This window comes from Meles meles, chromosome 2 (assembly GCF_922984935.1).
Source record: "Meles meles chromosome 2, mMelMel3.1 paternal haplotype, whole genome shotgun sequence".
Classification (NCBI taxonomy): Eukaryota; Metazoa; Chordata; class Mammalia; order Carnivora; family Mustelidae; genus Meles; species Meles meles.
Genome location: NC_060067.1, coordinates 130929079 through 130949580, shown reverse-complemented (window position 1 = coordinate 130949580; position 20502 = coordinate 130929079). Strand labels below are relative to the sequence as shown.

General features: G+C 42.0%; 1 protein-coding gene across 11 annotated transcripts in view; it reads right to left on the bottom strand.

The window, feature by feature from the left end:
* The window catches only part of RAPGEF2 (Rap guanine nucleotide exchange factor 2), a 237481-nt gene extending 229325 nt beyond the window's left edge, over nucleotides 1–8156 (bottom strand). For all 11 annotated transcript variants that reach the window (XM_045991002.1, XM_045991024.1, XM_045991057.1 and 8 more), the window contains exon 1: nucleotides 7966–8156. In XM_045991002.1, the coding sequence (XP_045846958.1) occupies nucleotides 7966–8034 (69 nt within the window). In that variant the 5' untranslated portion in view covers nucleotides 8035–8156. The remainder of the gene's footprint in view (nucleotides 1–7965) is intronic.
* Nucleotides 8157–20502: the final 12346 nt, after the last annotated feature.

Genomic DNA, 20502 nt, shown 5'->3' with positions numbered 1-20502 from the left:
TAGGAAAGATCAAATTATTTTTTAAAATGAGGGATCACTGATGGCTAAGGCTAGCTTTACCACTTCCATTATTACCAAAAAACATTTTTTAATGGAAAGAAACTATATATATTGAAATATTCTAAATGTGTTGTACTATCATAACTCTTGCTCATCCAAGGCCTTATTCTTTGGTCATTATTTTTTACATAACATCACAGAATTTTCTCACCACTGTCACTATTTAAATCCACTTTACCTTGCACTCCCCAATCCTCAGATATTACTGGTATTTCAAGAACACAGCCCAAACCACTCAGTGACAAGAGTAGAAGTTCATTTTATCCAAAAGGTAACAAGCTTTAACTATGCTGAGTGGGGAAAAAAAAGTCAATCGCAAAGGTCAAATATTTTATGATTCCACCCATATAACATTTTGAAAATAACAAAATTGTACCAATGGAGAACAGACTAGTCCACGCCAGAGGTAGGGTCAGGGAATGTCTATGTCCACAAAAGAGCAACAAGAGGAATTCTTATGTTGATGGGATTATTCTGCATCTTGACTGTATGAATGCCAATGTCCTAATTGCAATATTCTAGTTTCTCAAAATGTTGTTAGATGGGGAAAACTGGGTAAAGGTACCACAGGACCTCTGCATTAATTCTCACAACTACATGTGAATCTACAATTAGCTCAAACTAAAAAGTTTATTGAAATAAAAAGAAAAAAAGTTTTGAAAAGAATGACTACTCAGGAAAAATCAGATTATCATCATCGTGCCTCACCCCTTTAGATCTACGGATTGCTAGGCAGCTTCTCATAAAGTTACTATCAGGTCTCTTCAGAATAACCAGCTGATGGCTAATTCTTCAGGGTCTCTTCTGAGTAGCTTTTATGTTGGATAGGAACAGACACTAAGAGCTTAGAGAAGGACAGGAAGATGCTAAGGGTCAATTATTATGGTGAGTGTTGATCTGTCAACTTAACTACCGCAGTTAATAGGATCAAAATATACATTTTTATTTCAATTCATTTAGCTCATATTAAATATTTGAAAAATCCAAAACATCCACTATTTATGATTTTCAACTTTTAAGAGTTCAAAACTACAGCAAGAACAAAGAAGGTTTAGTTCCAATGACAAAACAAAGCTCCCCTTCAAGTCACTAACACCGACTCCTCTAAAACACTTTTTATGCATAAGGATGTGAAAGCACAGAAATGGTGGACCCAAGAGAATTTAAAATTCAAGGACTAAACTTTCCACTCCATAAAAATCCCACCACAACCACACTAAAGGTAAATCCTTTCACAGACTGAAGAAGAAAAGGAAACACCTGAGTACAGCAAGAAACACCTAGGGTAAATAGTTCAGTAAGCAGCGGCTAAACATGAAAGCAGAGGTGTTTTTTTTTTTTCCTGAAAAGATAAAAATCCTAACATAAATAAAGTAGCCATCAGCTTGTTTTTCTCCCCACAAAGGCTGATATTATAACTACTGAACATATTTTGACTAACTATACATGTTCAATCTCTGACAAAGCTACAAAAGATCAACAATAATAGGTACTACAATTTGCTTCTCCTTCCTAACTTACCAACATTAACTAATCTATCTAAACAAAAATGGTATGGGGAATATACCATCCCAAGTGTTCTCAAACATCACTGTAATCATTACACTGTGCCGTCGTAAGTCACCTATGAGTTTTTGTATATATAAATTCATTTTTCCTGCTTAAATTCAGATATTCCTCAACTCTTCCAAAGGACAGAATGCTTAAAAATTGCATTACAGGATGCCCGGTGGCTCAGTTGGTAAGCATCAGGTCAGGATCCCAAGGTCCGGGGATTGAGCCCTGCATCAGGCTCCTTGCTCAACAGGGAGCCTGCTTCTCCCTCTCCCTCTGCCTGCTGCTTCTCTGGCTAGTGTGTGCTCTCTTTCTCTCTAACAAATAAATAAATAAAATCTAAATTTTAAAAAAAGGGCAATCCTCTCGGGCCCCCTCCCTCCTCAAGAGCTTTGTACTAACACTTTGCTATCACTCAATAAAACTTGCTTTGCTGCTCACTTAAAAATCACATTACAAATTAAGAAATAATAACATATTTGACATAATGATATGATAAATCAGATATTTCATATTAGGTTCCAAAATGTAGACATAAAAGATACCAAAGCTTAAGGAAAAAACAGTGTAAGATAAAAAAAATTAATAAAAGATATTCGAGTTTTTCCTATGAACTAGGAAATGTCCATCATAATCACTTGTCATGATCAGACTAACTGGCATAATGTGCACAGTTTGATAAAATGAGTAGCTGATATAAATGTACATACATTCAGCCAACCTCTCTAATAAATTCCACTACTATAAAAATTCCAGTCTATATCCACTGTGTAACTCGGGCTCCCAACTATCTCAAACCTGAAGAACAGACATCAGTCTTTAACAGATTTCTTGGTCTCCTCTTACTCTCCTTCAAACCACAACATTCTGTACTCTACTGGAATCACTCCTCATCCCCTACGCAGTCGCTTGACTCCAACCAAGCACATGGAATGAAGGCCTACACCTATTTTCTTACAACGATGTGTGCTGCTCCTGGGATATCCTGCGTGTCCCCTCCTCCACTGGTGGGTAATTTCCTACTCCCCTAAAACTCAATACTTGATTGTCTAAGTGCTGGCATAGGACATCTCATCTCTTCAGTGCTAACCTCCTGGCACAGGACATCTCATTTGGGAAGTCCACAGCCTCGACAGCTGCTATAGCACTAATGAATCACATCCTACTTAAAGGATACAATACGGTGGTGAGTTACTTGAAGGAGAGATGTCTCATTTCATCTTTGAATTCCCAAGGCCTAGTAAAAAGTATTTCATCAAAATGTGCTACAATAAATAAAAACTACTATTAGACATTGCACTAAATAGTAACTGTACTTTCTTTCACTTAATCCCAAAACAACCTCAGGAAGTTATTATCCTCATTTTGCAGATAAGAAAACTATCTGGTGCCAAAAATAGGGTGATGAGAGAGATTGGCCCATAAAATTTAGATATCAAAGAATTATCACCACATTTCCCTATCTCTTTAGCCTAGATCAAAATTCTTCAGGTAATTACAAATCTTGACTTAAAAAAAAAAAAAAGTTTTCAAATGAGTCAAGAAGAAGCAGTATGTGTTTTTAATGGGTTATTTTATCTTTACCTCAGATAGTTAATTTATATCTGAAGTATAACCCACTGTGACTTTATGTGACTTGAATTTCAACTATCAGCAAAGGCAGACCTACTTTCATCATTAAATTCTCCCCAAAAATCCACTCGGATAAAGTTGTTTTCAGGATCACCGTAAAATTAAAAAACAAAACAACAGTGAGTTTTCTTATGTTTCAAGGGATCTTTGATCTCGACAACTAAGCTTTTCAATGATAGTATAGCCTCCCTTTCTTATTAAAGGGCAACACCATTAATAAAATGATAGGGATCGAAGGTTATAGTTTGTTTTGTTATTTTACATCCCTTCTTGAAAGGAAAAAAAAATAAAACATGTTGGCAACCGAGTAGTCCCCCTTCCTTTTCTTAGTTTTATTTTGTTATTATCTTTTTTAACTGTTCTATTAAAGGCCAGGGCCTGGGAATAACCGCATTAAACAAGTTCACATACAGCATTGCAGCTGGAGAGATTCTGAACCTCAGCCAATACATGCAAAGCTAATCATGGAACTGGTAATTACTAAATATTTCAAAGGTTAGGTTAAGGCAACTAAGGTTCTACCAATATCACAAAAAATGTTAATTTTTACTATAAATTTCAAAGTCACATGCTAATACAGTTTGAAATTAGTATTTCAGTTATAACTATGTACATATTTTAACCTATAAATTCAAATGTCATCATTATGAAAGGTAAATAAATGCTTGTGAACAAATAGCAATTACTTAGTGAAACATGATTTTTTTAAAAGATCCTATTTATTTATTTGACAGAGAGAGCGAGAGAGCACAAGCAGGCAGAGCAGCAGAGGGAGAGGAGAAGCAGGCTCCCAGCTGAGCAGGGAGCCGGGATGCCGGCTCCATCTCAGGGTCCTGGGATCATAACCCAAGCAAAGGCAGTTGCTTAACCAACTGAGCCACCCAGGTACCCCAAAACATGATTTTCTAAATGGCACAAAAATCATTCAGTTCTATTTTTTGAACAAAAACTACTTCAGAACCAAATATTTATTACTAGAGCCCAAAAATTTGCTAAAATATAATCAAAGTGTAAGTTGTCAAATGAGAATAGGAAGCTATTTATAAACAATGATAAAAAGAAATTCAAATGGAAAATGTAACTGTAATAAACACAATTCTTCCACTAGATCTGAAAGTTAAATATTTATCAGAGATACTCTTTTGTGCAGATTCTCATAATTTAAAGTTCTCTGGACAAAAGGTATTTTTTCAGCCCTCTATCAATATGACTAAGTGACTTTGCAAAGAATGAAGTCTTACACTGTTATGAGCCCTCAGCTAACAAATTCATGAGTTAACAGCTAAATTGAAAGGTTCAAGAGCCAAAAAAATTTTTAATAGTGAAGGACAAAGTAATATTATTAACTAGGAGGAAATGAGATGAAGCTGTGTTACAGATACGATTTTTAAAAATAACTTGTAACTAGCTAAAAAACACATTAAATCAGATCTTGAAAGAAAACAATTCAGCAATAGGTGCTTCACCTGAAAAACTAAAAACCTGCATTTAAGCACACTACAGAAGCAGCTACAAAGGGTATGAATTCAACAAGTTAATAAAATGGTTTAGAAAAAGCATTTTATTGTTTAAAGCCTTCGGGGGATAAAGCTGTTTGCAATTTATTTACATCTTTTACTTTACTAAATTGCTTTGGTGACCAAGCTTCTCATTCAAATGATTAAAGCATAAACCCAAATAGTTTAATAAAGCAATTACTTAAGAGTCCTGTTTTTCAACATAGGTACACTGAAAAATATCAATAGAACATTTAGTGTTCATTATTTTCAAGGGGTTTGTTATTTAGAATACAGTGCCCCATTGACTAAAATTTAGCCAGGGTTCCAGACACACATAATGTAGGGCACACATTGGATAAAAGATTTTTTTCATCTTTTCAGGATATCAGGTAAAAGAGTGGCAGCCTCTTAAATCTAGGTAAGCATGATCTGGCCAAAATTCAGGTAACTTTTTTTTTTTTCAGGTGACTTTTTTTTTAATTTCTCCTTACCATTCTGCCTCTCTAATGACATGGTTAAATAAAAGAGGTTCCCATTTTCCAGGTGTGCTTGAAAGCCCCCTAATTTGCAGTCTCTGTGCTTACACTAGGGCTCTCCCCACCCTCAAATTCTCTTCTAGCTAAAGTCTTAGGTTACTAGCAACATCACTATTAACTTCTAGGCAAATGATTGACCTAAATACAAAACTATGTCTTCACAAAGTTTGAGAGAGAAACTGGGAATGGTGGGGATAAAAAAAACAAAAACAAAAACAAAAAACAAACCTGAATTTAATTAAAAAATTATGTATTTCCTCTATTCTTGTAAAGCATTCCTTTTGCCTGTAATGAGAATCATATGGACTCCTTTATCAAGTCTATCCTGAAAAACAGAAGGAAGCATGACAGCAAAACTTTTCTAATTCATATCCTTCTGTTTGTGATATCAAGTTTAATACATTTGCTTTCCGTATATTACAAAATTCTCTCTTGCACTGAGAAAAGATGGTACAGAAGAACTTTCAGCACTCAATATAGTGAGTGCTTACATTACAAAGCACTCAATATGAAAAGCATCTTCCACCAAAACATTTTCTTTTTACTTTTGAATACATTTCAAACTTCTAGAAGATTGCTTTTAACCAGCCAGGTAAGGTTGGGAAAACAGTCACATTTCAAGCTATTTTCTCTTGAAAACAACAATAAGCAAGCATGAGGTTTGCATTAGTAATAAACAAATGAATATCAAAGTTAATAGGGTTGACACTTAACAAGGTTTAAAATGTTTGGTAGCTTTCTCTATGTTTACTTTGCCTGTGAGTTTGGTGGGGGGGGAATGTGCTGCTTTCAGGTTATCAACAAAGCTTTCATGTTGTGGTGTTAGTAGTAACCGGCCCACTTCTGAATCAGGCCAAGTTCTATGCTAGGTCAGTTTTTACTCTGTTCTACACAACTGGCAGGAGAAGAGGAAAGTTTAACAGGCCATTTATTTGGCACAATCCACTCGCTTTCACAGTGGAGGTTTTGTCTTTTCCAGTCTTGTTTGGTGACCCCACCGCATCCCCCAACTGATAGTAGGTTTCAAGTATTGCTGTTCTAATTAATCAAGGGAAGGCACAGGTCCTCGCCCCCCCCCCCTTTAATTTCCACTAAAGGCCTATGACATCATTTTCTGACCTGCCTTGCTAGGTCCTAATATTCTTAACTTGTTTGAATGTATTTGGTACTTCAAACACTGAAAGGAATTGAAATACTTCACTGAAATTTGTTTTTCCATCACACTACCACTGAGAAAGTGCATTTTCAGATGCAGAAGACTGACTGAATTGACAATTTTAAAACAAACAGTAGAGAAGGAAGGCACATGGGAGGCAGTGCAATGCCCAGGACAAGATCAAAGCAGGATACTGCTTGGTTTTGATAAAAGAATCCTTTAGAATTGGAATTTTCCGGAAATATAGTGAAATGAATATTCTTGTAAAATTATCATACATCTTCCATTCTTTTGGTAAATATGTGCAACCTATGATCCCCCAGATGTGATGGCTCCATCAGGAAAAATGAAAAATCAGAAACGGTACCAGGTGCCATTCTTGGGCCTTGTCCAAAGGAAGCCAGCGAAAGATTCTATTTTATTCTGTTCTCCCCACATTAAATAATAATCATCAACATCAGAGAAGGAGAGCATTTGGGTTTGAACAGATGGCATCCAACACCTAACAAGTGAAGCAACTCTTTCAAGCACTAGATCCTAAATGTCTGATGGTCCCAAGGATCAGGAGGGCTTATTTGTCTTAAGAGGGTTGGCAGCAGGATCCCCTGTAGTCACTATCCCAATGCTTAGAAATATGCGTCATTAACCAGTCAGCAACTAAAAAGAAAGAAAAAAAAAAATCAAACCACCACATTTTTATAAAATTTCCCCCTCTCTGGTCCAACTTGAGACGAGCAAATCCAACACCATCCGCAATCGGTCCACTTAAAGTAAGAGGATAAATAAGCCTGAAGGTAAACGAGGTATAAAGGTTAACAAACTTATCTAATTTTGACAAGCTTGTGCAACACCAAAAGAATTCGCAGGATGCCCTTTCCGGGGCTGTATTTGAATATGCCTGCTCTGCAGTTATGCCTTCAATTTAAACTAAAAGCACCAACATAGCTAATCAACTTTTCTTCCCCAGCACTGGAAAGCTGCAACCCTTTTTCAAAGAAGCAAAATAGGTAACTATACAAACATCTTTTACAAACATGTTTTATTTTAGAAGGTCAACACAGATTTGTCTTTCGCAGAGCCATACAAGTTTCCTTCCTATACCTTTTCAAACACCACAGAACTCTTAAGGTAGAAGGGGCCACACACTGGAAGGAAAGGGGGCGTGCAGCCAAGATGGGAGGAGTTGCTGGTCAAGGCGAGGTGAGTCCCCCCTCTCCCCAGAGATTCTAGAAGCTCCAGGGTACGACTGGGAAGAGGGGATGCTAATTAGAGAATTCCCTCCTCTGCGGGGCAAACGAAAGGGTAAGGTCAGTAATGGGGTGGGCAGCGAAAAGAATATCAAGGAGAGGGGAAAATAAACCCAGGACGACCAGGGGGAAAAGATTCGGAGATGGGATGCCACTGAAAGTTGGGGGTCCTGACGGAAGAAGTGGGGTGCGCGGAGCCAACTATGTCAGAAGAGGAGACAGGGACAGGAAAGGGCGCAGCCGGTGGGGCACAAATCCAGCTAAGTCCCGGCGGGTCTCACCTGGGGGGTCCTCTCGGCGGGGTTCTTCATAACCGCTTGGCGGAAGCTGTTATCCACGTAGGACGCCATCTCCCACCGTGGGCTCGGCCGGGGCTGCTCCGCACCCTCGTCGGCCTCCTCCCAGCCCAGAGCAGCCGCTGCCTCCGCCCTGCGCGCTCCGCCCGCCCGCCCGCCCGCCTGAGGCTAATAAGCCAAACCGCGGTGGCGGCGGGGCCTACGGGGGTGGAGGGGCGGCTTTGCTGGGCCCCGCGGCCCGGAACGCGGGACAGGCGCGCAGGAGATCCGGCGGGAGAGCGAGGCCGCGCGAAGGGGGCTGGCGGCGCGCAGCTCCAGAGCCCCACGGTCCGGAGGGTCCCTGCGGGCGCTCGGCGGCCGGGAACTCCCCTTCCTCCTCTTCTTTCTCGCAGCTCGGCCGGGAGAGGCTTCCTGGCGCGCCCGGCTCCCTCCGGGCCTGGCTCGACACGCCTCCCCCGGCTCCACTCGGGGGACAGTGGCGTCTCCTCCTGGCCCCGGCGGGCCTGAGTTATTTTTAGGGAGGTACAAGCGAGTAAGGAAGGGAAAGGCTTGCAGGCAGAGGGGGCCTCCTCTCTCCTCTTGCGCGGAGGGTCGCCCCCTCCTTTCAGGGGCTCGCGCCGCCGCCCGGGAGTCTCCGCGAAGCACTCGGCTCTCCCGCGTCCCTAGTCCTCGGGCACTTGGACGCCGCAGCCGCCGTCGGGACGACTGGCTCAGGTCCGGGCGCAGCGAAGCCCGATCGCCTCCGCCGCCGTCCCTGCCGCTCCTAGTCTCCGTCTATTGGGCTCGGCCGTCCCTCCCGACTGCTGCTGCATCCCCCCGGGCCGCCCCGCCGCCGCCGCCGCCGCCTCTGCTGCTCTGGCCGCCGCCGTGGGCTCCACCGCCGCCGCCTCCCCCCATCAGCGCGCCCGGAGCGGAGCTGCCCCGGCGCCGGCGCCGCTGCGGCCAGAGCACCCAGCCGGGGCTGCAGCCCTCCGGCCCAATCGCTCTCGGCAACTTTGTTCCTGGTCCGCGCTGGGCGGGGGAGGGGGAAGAGGGGGCCACGGGCTGTCCGGGTCTGGACTCCCGGCGGCGGGCGTCCGAGGGCCGAGGGCCAAGAGCAGAGAGCCGCGCACAGCCCCCTCGGAGAGAGTGTTTGGGAAGCAACGACTCCCCCCTCCGCTTCCTCCGCCTCTTCCTCCTCCTGCGCCTTCTCCGACCGCCGGAGCCGCTCCTCAGGGAGGAAGCGGCCTCCCGGGCTTGTTGCTTTGTGCTGCAACCACGGTGAGGAGTGAGTGACAAGGCGGAGGCGAGTCGGCTGGCGCCGCATCATCGAGGGGCGGGGCGGCCCCGTCGCGCTCGGTCCCGCCTCCCCGCGCTCCTCGCGCCCGCCCACCCGCGGGCCGCGCCCTCCCTCCAGAGCAGCACCTTCTGACACCATCAGGTGAGCCGGCGCTCGGGCCGCGAGAGGGTCTCAGCGCTCTGGGCTGAGCGGGCTAGAGCCCCGCAGCGCCTGGTTCCGAGCAAACGACGCGAGTGCCGGTGCCCTGGTGCGAAGCGCAGTGCTCTCCTCTTCCTACCTCCCCACCCCTTCCCTGTCTCACGCCGCGCGGCGTACCCACACCCCACCCGGTTCCTGGGAGACCCTGCGGAGTCCCGTCGCCTCTCTCAGACTCCTGGCGCCACGCCAAGGCCAAGGGGGCTGAAAGTTGACCCCGAGCAGAAGTCCAGCCCACAAGCTTGGGCTGTAGTGGGCATTCATTTTGAACCCGAGGGCTCCGAGTTGCTTCAGAGGCGATAAATCCTCTAAGATTTTATTTTGCTTATTTGTAACTTGCTGCAGGGAAAGCTTTCCTCTCCTGCATTCCGTGCTTACTGCCACCTTCAGACACTTTAATGATCACGAGATTAAGGACATGGAAAAGTGCCAGTTTCAACACTAGATCCAATACCACCCTCAGACAGGCAGACAGGCCAGATTTAAAGGTGATTAGTCATTAGCGAGAGACCCGGACAGCAAGGTCTGTGACATAATCAGAAACATTGGCAGATCTGGCTCTGCATCAAGGCAGAGCCAACGTCCTTTTCCAGACCCCAGATTTCCAAGCCAGCCTCACTTGGTGCAGAGAACACGGTAACATAGCCCTTTAAGACTTTACCTCTCCTGCTGCTTCATTTCCCCCTCCCCCTCCCTCTCCCTCTCAGAGCCAGGTCAAGGTGTGTAAGGTCAGCCAAGCACAGGGGACAGCTCTGCTGTTCTGGTCCTAGGGTTTTATTTTTATCTGCCTCCTTTCCCTCGTCCCCCCTCCCTCCTTCCCTCCTTATAAGTTCATGTTTTGATGTCTATATGGAGGCTATACTTAGAGGAGGGCTGTTACTTTTAAGGCGTACTATATTGAACTTTTTTCAAATTTTCAAATATACTTTTTTAACATCTAGTTTATTTTGAACATTTAGAATGGGTTGATTGTGAGCAAACATTTTGGGGTCCTTAAGTCACCTTTGTGTCATTAAACAGATTGTGTGGCTTCCTAGAGAAGAGACTGCCCAAGCTTGTGAAACTAGACCTTAATTATAAATTGTATCTCTAGACCCTTTTATATTATGGGTCTATCTTGCTGAAACTGCTTCCCCACAGTTTTTTCACCCCTTTGTTGAGCCCCAGCATCAAATTCTCCATGACACAGAACACCACATTGAAAGCAAAGGGACACGAATAAATGCTGTTACAGCTCTGTAAAGAGAAAAGAAAAAAATCAAAATCTAGTGAAGTGAAAAAATATACCTGACATCTCCATCTGGTGTCTAATAGACATCTCAGAAGTAACGTTTGCAAACCAGGGTTTAGATATCTTATCCGAAAAGTGCCCTGACCCACAGCCTTCTTCATTCCAGTTAATGCCATCTATGTGGTTCCCCTTGCTCAGGTGAAAAACTCTGGAGTCTTTCTTGACTCCTTCCTTTCTGTTACACCCCACAAATGTCAATAACCTGTCAGCTCAACCTTCAAAGTGTTGTATCTGAAATCTACCCTCTACCTACCAGCTCTACTGCCATGACCTTTGTCCAAGCTGGCATCACCCTTTGCCTGCACTTTGCAATTACCACCTATCTGGTCTTCCTCCTTGGTTCCAGCAGTCTACTTTGAAGAGCAGCCAGAGTGAGTCTTTTCACTTTACCTCAAATCATTCATCTGCTAAGGGGCGGGGGAATCATCAGTTCCTCATCTCATGTGAGGTAAAAACCAAAGTCCTTACCATGGCCGAAACGAACTGTGGACCTTGTTTCCTCCACCCCTTATCTCTCTAGCCTCATCTCTTATGACACAACCCCCAACTTATTTTCCTAGCCACACTGGAAATGGAGATGCTGTTTCTGAATGCATGAAGATGCTGTATGGTGAACAGGCTCCAGTCTCATGGCCTTTCCGTTTGCTGTTCCCTCTACCACCTAAAATAGCTCCCTGATTCCCAGCCCACCAAAAAACAAACAAACAAACAAAAAACCTAGAATATTGTTCCCTTCCCTCCTTCATATCTTTATTCAACCGTCAGTTTCCCTGTAACTTCACATCCCTAGTTCCCTTCCTTGCTTTCTTTACCACCATCTAACATATATTTTATTTATTTTATTGTTTGTCTCCATCCCCTAAAATGTAAGCTGCTAAAGTCGGTGGTTTTTGTTCCCTTTGCTCACTGCTATATCCCCCAACATGATGTAAATCAATTAATAACTATAGTGTTCCCCTGTATGCATATAAGATTGTTACATACATTATCACAGTTGTGTCCCTGAGGGGGGAGGGAAGTCTGGAAGAGAAACTTAACCACTCTGAACCTATTTTTCTGTTCTATAAAAAGAGGATAAAAATTGCATGCCCTGAAGATTTGTAACTATTGAATATTGCTTTGAATAGTCCTTGAACCATAGTCTCCTAACTAACAAATGATAGTTATTTTTAATATCATTCTCATCATCTCACCCTTTGAGGTCAGTGGAACAATTATTATCCTGTTTACAGATGAGGAAACTGAGACTAAAATAGGCTACCTGACTTGCCCTAGTTCCAGGCCTGCTCCTAACTTTGGAAGGGTCTGGGATCAGCTAACAATGGAGACCCATTCTGCCCTATTAAAAATACTGAAAACTACACATTAAGGGGAACATAGTGCTGTAGGGAGGAGTGGCTTCTGGCCTGAAACTCACACTCCACTTTTCCCATCTGAGCTCCATCCCATACCACAAAAAGGCTCCTACACATGAGAACACCCCAGCCTGCACATCCAAACTATGTCATATTCCATGCAAAAGGAGCCCTCAGCAGTTCCTCCAGCCCTGGGCCAGCCTTGGAGGATTAGGCCTGGAAGTAGCAGAGCAGTAAGTTCCAGGGTCCTGGGTGCTTAAAGAAGCACCCTGAAGAAGTGTGAAGCTAGAGCAGGGTCCTTCAGAGCATGGGCAGTAGGCTGAGACACCCCTCCCCTTATCTGGATCTCACAGTCATTAAGTTGTGAATTCCAGCTATAAACCTAGCTCTTTTTTTCTGAGTGCTTTTCTGTGATACTGAATTGCACCAATGACCCTAGGTAAGGCATAATAGTATGTCTTCTCCACCATCAAAATGACTACTCACTGTCAACTTCTACACTATCATTTAACTTCAATTACAGCTAATGTTCCCACTATTTAAAATCTACTTATCTACATATGTCAATAATGTTTATCATCTTTCGGCATCTAGGACATCTGATACTTGGCGTGCATTGCTGTTTGGTTATGTTTGAGCACCAACAGCATGTTAGGTATAACATGGATGACAGAACTGGACACAAATCTGCCAATTTGCCAAATAGTCTAATCCAAACTGTGTCAACCAACCATAATCAAAGGAAGCCATCTATTATGTTGCTTCATAAAGGCAACTATAAAAATGAAATTTTCTTTGTTCTGTCTCCACAACCATCATATTATCTAGAAAGTTATTAGAGGCTAGACAGAAACAGAGCACTAAGTTTTAAAGTCAGAAATACATTTTGAGTTCTGGCCTTAATGCCATTCTACTCATGACCTAAAAATCTTTTATCTTTCCAACAGTAAAATCTAAAACATACTACATATAGTAATATATCATGTAGGTTAGGTGTTGAGAGTCATTTTTTAAAGTGAGTTAAAACAAATTTTAAAATTCTTTGTGAGTCCAGCTACGACACGAGACTAGGGATTGATATATTTATATTTATACTTTATCTATTGACCAATTGATAGAAGTCATTTTGTTAAAACACACACACACAGAGACACACACACACACACAGAGCGTCACTGTTCAGTCAATAAATATTTATTGAGTGCTGTGTGCCAGGTGCTGGTTTCGATGCTTGGAATACCAATGGTGAATAAGACAAGCATGGTCCCTTCCCTGGCCTTGTGGGAACTTGTTCTATGGGCCAAGCACTTGGTTAATTTACTCATCTTATCCAGGAGAATGGTGGGAGTGATTGAAAAGATCCAGGAATCTGCCCTGTTCTGCTTAGACAAGAGCTTCCTCTGGTTACCATTTTCTCTGCTTGTTAAAACCCTCTGGACTAGAGGTTCAGAGCAGAGAGAAGCTGAATTTTATTAATGACATTCCTCACATACTTCCCCCTCCCTCCAAAACATTTTTTTTTAAGGATTTTATTTATTTACTTTAGAGAGAGAAAGTGAGAGAGGGAGAGAGAGAGAACGCACACAAGCCACGGGAGGGCCAGAGGAGCAGACTCCCGGCTGAGCAGGGAACCCGATGTGGTACTCAACCCCAGGACTCCAGGATCATGACCTGAGCCCGAAGGCAGACACTTAACTAAGCCTGGGAGCCACCCAGGTGCCCCCAAACATGTGTTTATATTGTTTTACAGTTCCTTCTAGCCCTGACATCAAGTCAGTAAGAATCTCGGGAGAGTGAAAGGCTGTAGCTTACACACTGTATCACTCTCAGTCAGTACACTGCACTAGGAAATACTGTATTCACCTGCAAATAGCACTCCCAAAGAGTCCCTGGTGCATAGTGCAGTGGCAGGCATGGGGGGTGGGGGGGAGATGCAGTGTGTTCATAGGATAGAGCTCATGAACTAAGTCAGATGAAGCATATCAAGAGCACAATTACAATCAGACTCTTGGGTTTGATTTTATAGGAATTGTAATAAATTCAGTTTTGAGGATGCTGCCACATGAGTAAGAACAACACTAATGCAAATGTCACATAGAGTCTTAGATATTTTGGAACTGATTCTAAGAAAAGAAACCCATTTTTTCCCCTCATTTAATAATATTATCACCTTGGTTCTGCCTTGGACATAAAATTAAATAAATATACAAATAAAAAAATATTCAGGCTAACAAAATTGTTCTATCCAGTTACACTATTATATCCTTCATACTGACATAACGACTTTCTTCCATTGATTTGTTTGCAATTGAAATATTAGGCTAGTGGGAGAAAACAACCCTCTTTATTTCGTTATTGTGAGAAAGCGTATGCTGACATTTCTAAAAGGAAATGCATTGTTCAACTTTGGATCCACCGTCAATTCCTTCTATTGTTGCCTGGTGTTTGGCATTTATTTTTATGAATTGCCCTGTGGAACTGTAGTCCACAATCAGTCTGCCAATTTAAAGGGGTTTAGGTAAGATATACAGATTCTTTTTAAGATTGAAAATAGGTAAAATTAAAGACATCACTTTAGAACCTAACAATGTAAATGCCACTACACAATCAATGAGTGCTTGATGCATAGATTTTAAAAGCCTATACCAGATATCATGAATGCTCCAGCTAGTAATTCAAAGAGAAAAAGACCTTCAATTTCAAGCATGCAAAGTTAACCCAGTGAGATAATTCTGTCATAATGACATCAGGGAACACTGTATAAAATTGTACCTGGGTTTCTCTAGTTATGGTAAGGTAATGATGACACACCACTGAAATTACATCCACAAGCAACCTGGTATGCACTGCAGAATTTGTAAACGTGTTCTACAGAAGAAGAGCAGCTACAATTATTGCCAGCTCTGGTCTCTAAATGGTATTCAAGGTAAATGCAAGTGTGCTGTAATACCAGCATCTCCTATAAGACTGTCAAAATCAGACAAGGTCGTTTGAGAAAAAAAAAAAAAAAAGCAGTACTCTTGATCAGCTGTGATTTTTTTAAATGCCAATACTCATAATCATTCTGAAGTCATTATTATTTAATATTTGTTAAATCCTAGACTGGTGTTAGGCACCATATGTACATAAACAAAGACAAAGTGCCTATGCCTTGCGCCTACAAATCTAAATTAGGCAGAGGAAGTGAAGGGCAAACAAGGGCGTGGGAAACATGCACAGAGGGCCTGTTTAGAAAATGAGGCTATTTTGTTATGTTGTTATTTTAGTTTTAACTATCGGAAGGTCCATCATGTTGCAATACAAAAATTTAAAGGCAGGAAGTCAAAGGAAAAAGCACATCCCCTCTATGGGAGTTTGAGGAAGAAACCTTATATATAAAATGGCAAAATGTATCGACTTAGAGACCTAATGGAAGAAAGCACAAGTGAACTAGCAAAAAGAGAAACTCTGAATATTGGATGGGCTATTATGATACAGGGACCAGGTAAAGATAATACATAAGATACGGCACAGAAGAAAGTAGAACCATCCAAGCTCTGGAGAGGCAAGTCACAATCGGTCCTGGCCATCTTCAGTGTTTTTCATACAGTTAACATTTTACTTATCACATAACATAAATACAACCAGTGATAAGTACTGGTAAGACGTATAAAACAGAGTTCAGTTCTACCTTGTGTTTATCTCACCTACAAGGAATGAGCCTGTGGCATCATAGCTGTCTACAAGCATCCAGAGGTAATTAAATCAAGTTAAAGACCAACATAAATCCACAGTACTCCACCCAGCCTGGTCAGGTGCCACACAAACAGGCAACTGACACAGAAGAAATAGCATAGAAGTGACTGAATTTACAGAACTTTATCACACTGCTGCAGGAAAAAAACATAATCCGTTTTTTCAGTGGAGTCAATAAACACAGCTTTATAAAGGCACAGTGGAATACATGATCTAAGTAATATAGTGAGAAAACCTTGGACTGTAATAGCAGGCAGCCCTGGATTTGAAAGCTTTTCTGATATGCATGAGCTTTGTCACCCTGAAGACAGCATTTAACCTCCCTAAGCCTGAGTTTCTACCTTTGTAAAATGTAGTTAGTAGTATTTTCCTTGCCAGATTAATAGGACTCAATAGTGACTCAAAATGGAATTTATAAAAGTAAATACACTTTCTCATCTCTCACTTCTCCCTAAAAGTAATAGCATTAGTCAAAGAATCTTAACATGGCCCTTCAAGTCTCTAGGAAAGAAAGATTTTAGGTTAAAAATATACTGACCTGTCTAACTTTAGAGATAGAATTTTGAGCTTAGAGAACTAAAATAAGCTTAAATTACATTATTCTAAATAGCCCCAAGCCTCAAAAATAAATAATTTTCCTCCTGGACCAGTTATTCTGAGGTGTGGGTGATCAGCATCTTCTTAATGCTGAGTGCACTGGCCAGCTGGAAAGAGCTAGCAGCACCCTGAAAGCCTCCAGTGTTCCACAGGGCAGAATGGGAGCTGCCCATCAGATGTGGCATACCTGGCTCTGACGGCGTCTCTGCCTTTATCAAATGAATGAAAAACTACAACTTACTCATACAAATACTTAATCTATTGCCAGGTTTTGTGTCCATTTTGAAAACCATAGTTGCAGTCTACTAATAGTCGTGTTATTGTTTCATTTTTTTAAGTGTCAGAATTATTGATTCCAAATGTTAATATGTGTAAACTTACACACAGCACTCAAAAGACTAAATCTTAAAAAAAAAAATATATATATATATATATATATATATAGGGCGCCTGGGTGGCTCAGTTGATTAAGTGACTGCCCTCAGCTCAGGTCATGATCCTGGAGTCCTAGTATCAAATCCTGCTTTGGGCTCCCTGCTCAGCAGAGAGCCTGCTTCTCCCTCTGACCCTCCTCCCCACCCCCAGCTCATGCTCTCTCTCTCTTCAAATAAATAAATAAAATAAATAAAATCTTTTTTTAAAAAGTGTAATAAAATCAAACAAATCAGAGATCCAATTTAGTTACATACAAAGAGAGTATCTATGGTGGTATGTTTGTAATATTTGCAACTCCCAGATTTTTAACTAATTTTAAAACCAAATCAACCTGTGCCTTACCCTGACCCACCAGGGGCCAAAGAATAATGCTCCAGGAGCCTCTCGATGCCTTCTACCCAAGGTTAACCACAGGGTTACAATCTGATTAACCAAGTGGAATCTGTACGAAATTACCTGAAGCATTCTCCCTCCTACCCATTTATCTTTGTGGTGATCAAAAAATTTTGAAGATAAGCTCTCTGCAATCAAACACAACTTTCCATCAGGAACCACAAAAACTTATGAACACAAAAGCACTGCAGAATTTCCAGAATGAATAGTAGCAGCAGCAATGGTGCTGAATCCCAGGACGATTGGCTTTTTCCCACTACAGTACAGGAGATCTCAAAGGAGAACCTGTATAGCTCCTTTGCCTGATTAAAGTATCTGTAATCTATGTGACTGTATCAGACACTCAGTTAGCTGTGGGTCTCTTTCCTGGTAGCTGCCAATATTAGAGAATACTTCCCTTTTGGCCAAAACATTATTTGACTCTTCAAGACAATAAGATGGAAATTGGAGAAAATAAAGACTTTCTGAAAGAGCTTCAATTCTCCCCTTCCTTCCATCAAACAAAGTGCCAAGCATTGTCCAGACCATCCAGTTGTCCCTGCATGATTTCTGTCCTTGCCCTGCAGTGGGATTCTTTTCCCGGCTCCAGGGTGGGGCCAACTCACACAAAGCTGGAGACAACCTGAGGAAAGGTGGTAATCTCTGTGAACAAGGCCAAGCAGCCGTTAGTGGTAGGGAGGGATGGGGAGGAAGAATATGACTCTAACCACTTTTCTTTCTTCCCTTCAGAAGGCAATTGTGAGTTCATGGTGCCATCCAGCCACAACTCCCATACTTCATTTGGGAGACATTGAAAAAATTACAGCGGACATGGTTTCTAAATAAAGAGCTTTGAAGAGAGGCACTGAGACCTGGGTATATCTTGTGCAAGAAAAGTTATTACAGTGAGTGAATCCCATCTTTTCTTGTGCAAATAATACTAAGACTCTTCAAAAGTGTTCTCCAAGGCATCCCCACAAGAGACTTCTGGCATTTCATTTATGTCACTAATAACAATAGTTGACAAGTAGAGTGCTCACTATGTGCCAAGCACTCCTCTGTGTCCTCTAGATGTGCTGTCTTAATTAATCTTCCAACAACCCTATGAGGTAGGTACTATCACCACACATATTTTCCAAATCAGGGGAACAGAGATTTGATGAGGTCCCGGAGCCAGGATCTACAAACATGTTCTCTTGTACCCAAGTGTATGTGTTAAGTCCTCATCATGGGGCTTCTTAAATTTGGAACTTCTATCAAGTCCCAGAATTAACCATTTGTTGGCAATTAAGGATTTTTAATCCTCAGCCCTATTTGCTTTATCTTCTGGCCCTGAGAAACGTGACATTTCTTGAGAAATATGTGATTATACTAAACCTGAATTCCAACCTAGACAACACCTCAGATCTCCAGGCTTGCCCAGAGAACATCTGTGCGTAGGTGTACACAGACACCTTAAAATCAACATGTCCAACCAAAACAAATGAAGTACTTAGGGACAAATCTAATGAGATTCATACAAGAGCTGTACACAGAAAACTATAAAACTCTGATACGAGAAATCAAAAATGTCTAATTAAAGTGGAAAAACGTACCAGGTTCACAAATTGGGGGACTCAATATTAAGATGCTGATAGCCCCCAATTTGATTTGTTGAAATCAGGGTAATCCCAATCAAAATCCCAGCAAACTTTTTTATAGATATTGACGGTCTGATTCTAAATTCATATGAAAAGGTAAAACACTTCTGATAAAAAAGAACAAAGTTGAAGGACTCGTATTACCCTACTTCAAGGATTATTGTAAAGCCACATTCAAGACAGTCTGGTATTGGCAAAAGAATAGATACATTGACCAATGGAAAGAGAATAGAAAGGACAGAAATAGACCCACAAAAATATAGTCAGCTGTTTTTGACAAAGAGACAAAGGCAATTCAAGGAGCAAGGAGTATTTTCAACAAATGGTGCTGAAACGGTTTGACATCCAGCAAAATCAACATGTTCAAATTTGAACTCAGTATCTTTCTTCCAACATCTTTCCAAATATTCTTATATCTTGGAGAATGACACTACCAAACACCCAGTTGCCCAGGCTAAAAAAAACCCAAACAGACCAGGAGTTATCTTTGACCCATCGTCTCACTTTCAGCCCTGAGTTTGATCACTTATGAAATTATGTTGAATCACACATTTGACTCTTCCCGCCCTTCTACTGCCATTGACCTAGTTCAGGCACTCTTTCTCCTAAACGTTGTCTCCCGCCTCCATCCCCCTAAAATGCCTCTTAAGGAGGAGCATGGCTGGAAGTAGCAGAAGGAACCGTGGCTTCCCTAAGCACCATTTGCAAAAGTGAGTACCTTTTCAACATCCTTTAAAAGAACCTGTTGACATGATAGTTTTTATGATTCTGATGAAAAGATGTTATATTTGGTCTTGTTGAAAGAAGGGCCATAAGTTGTGGAGAGAATATAGGCAAAGGATAAGACCTCTTTACCTGACCCAGTGTCTCCAGTCAAAGTGTAGTCTCCACCCCATAGTGGCACCTAGCCAGTGCCTGGCCCTTACTCCTGGCTGGCTCCCCTCCTCTTAGAAACTGCCTGGACCTTTGCACAGTATGATCTTTTGAAAAATCAAATCTGTCATGTAATTCCAAAGCTAGAGTGGCTTTCCAACTCACTGCGTGAAGTACAAGGTGTGTTGTACAATATTCAAGAGCCCTGAGTGTTCTGGCCCTGCCTAGATTTCTCTCCCACCCCTTGCTACCCACAGAACTTCTACCCTAGTCGATCCTAACAACTGAGCCTCTGAAGATTTTGCTGATCTGAGTCGTTAATGCCATGTACAAGCACCTCTTCCCTAGAACTCTCTTCTTTCCAAGGTTCACCTGTGAAATTCCTACTCCTCCTTTCGGACGGTCTTAAATAAAGGTCTGTGGGCAGGTGATGGAGCAAGAGACCGAGACACCTGAGTTCTAATCCAGATTCCATCTTGCCGCATACCAGCTGCTTGTCCAGAGGCAACTCACATACCTCCTGCTGTGAGCCTCGGGCTTTGTTTAAAATGGAGGCAATATTATCTGGATAACATATGGGAAACACCTGGGAAGGGAGTCTGCAGCAATGGCAAAAATGTTCTAGCCGGGTAGACTTGTTAACATTTTTAACTCAAGATATGTATTGATATGTCCAGGCACCTTCTCTGCTAGTAATTTGTACTGGCTTCTGTCAACCATCCACCCTCCCCATGCCTTCATAAGTATAGT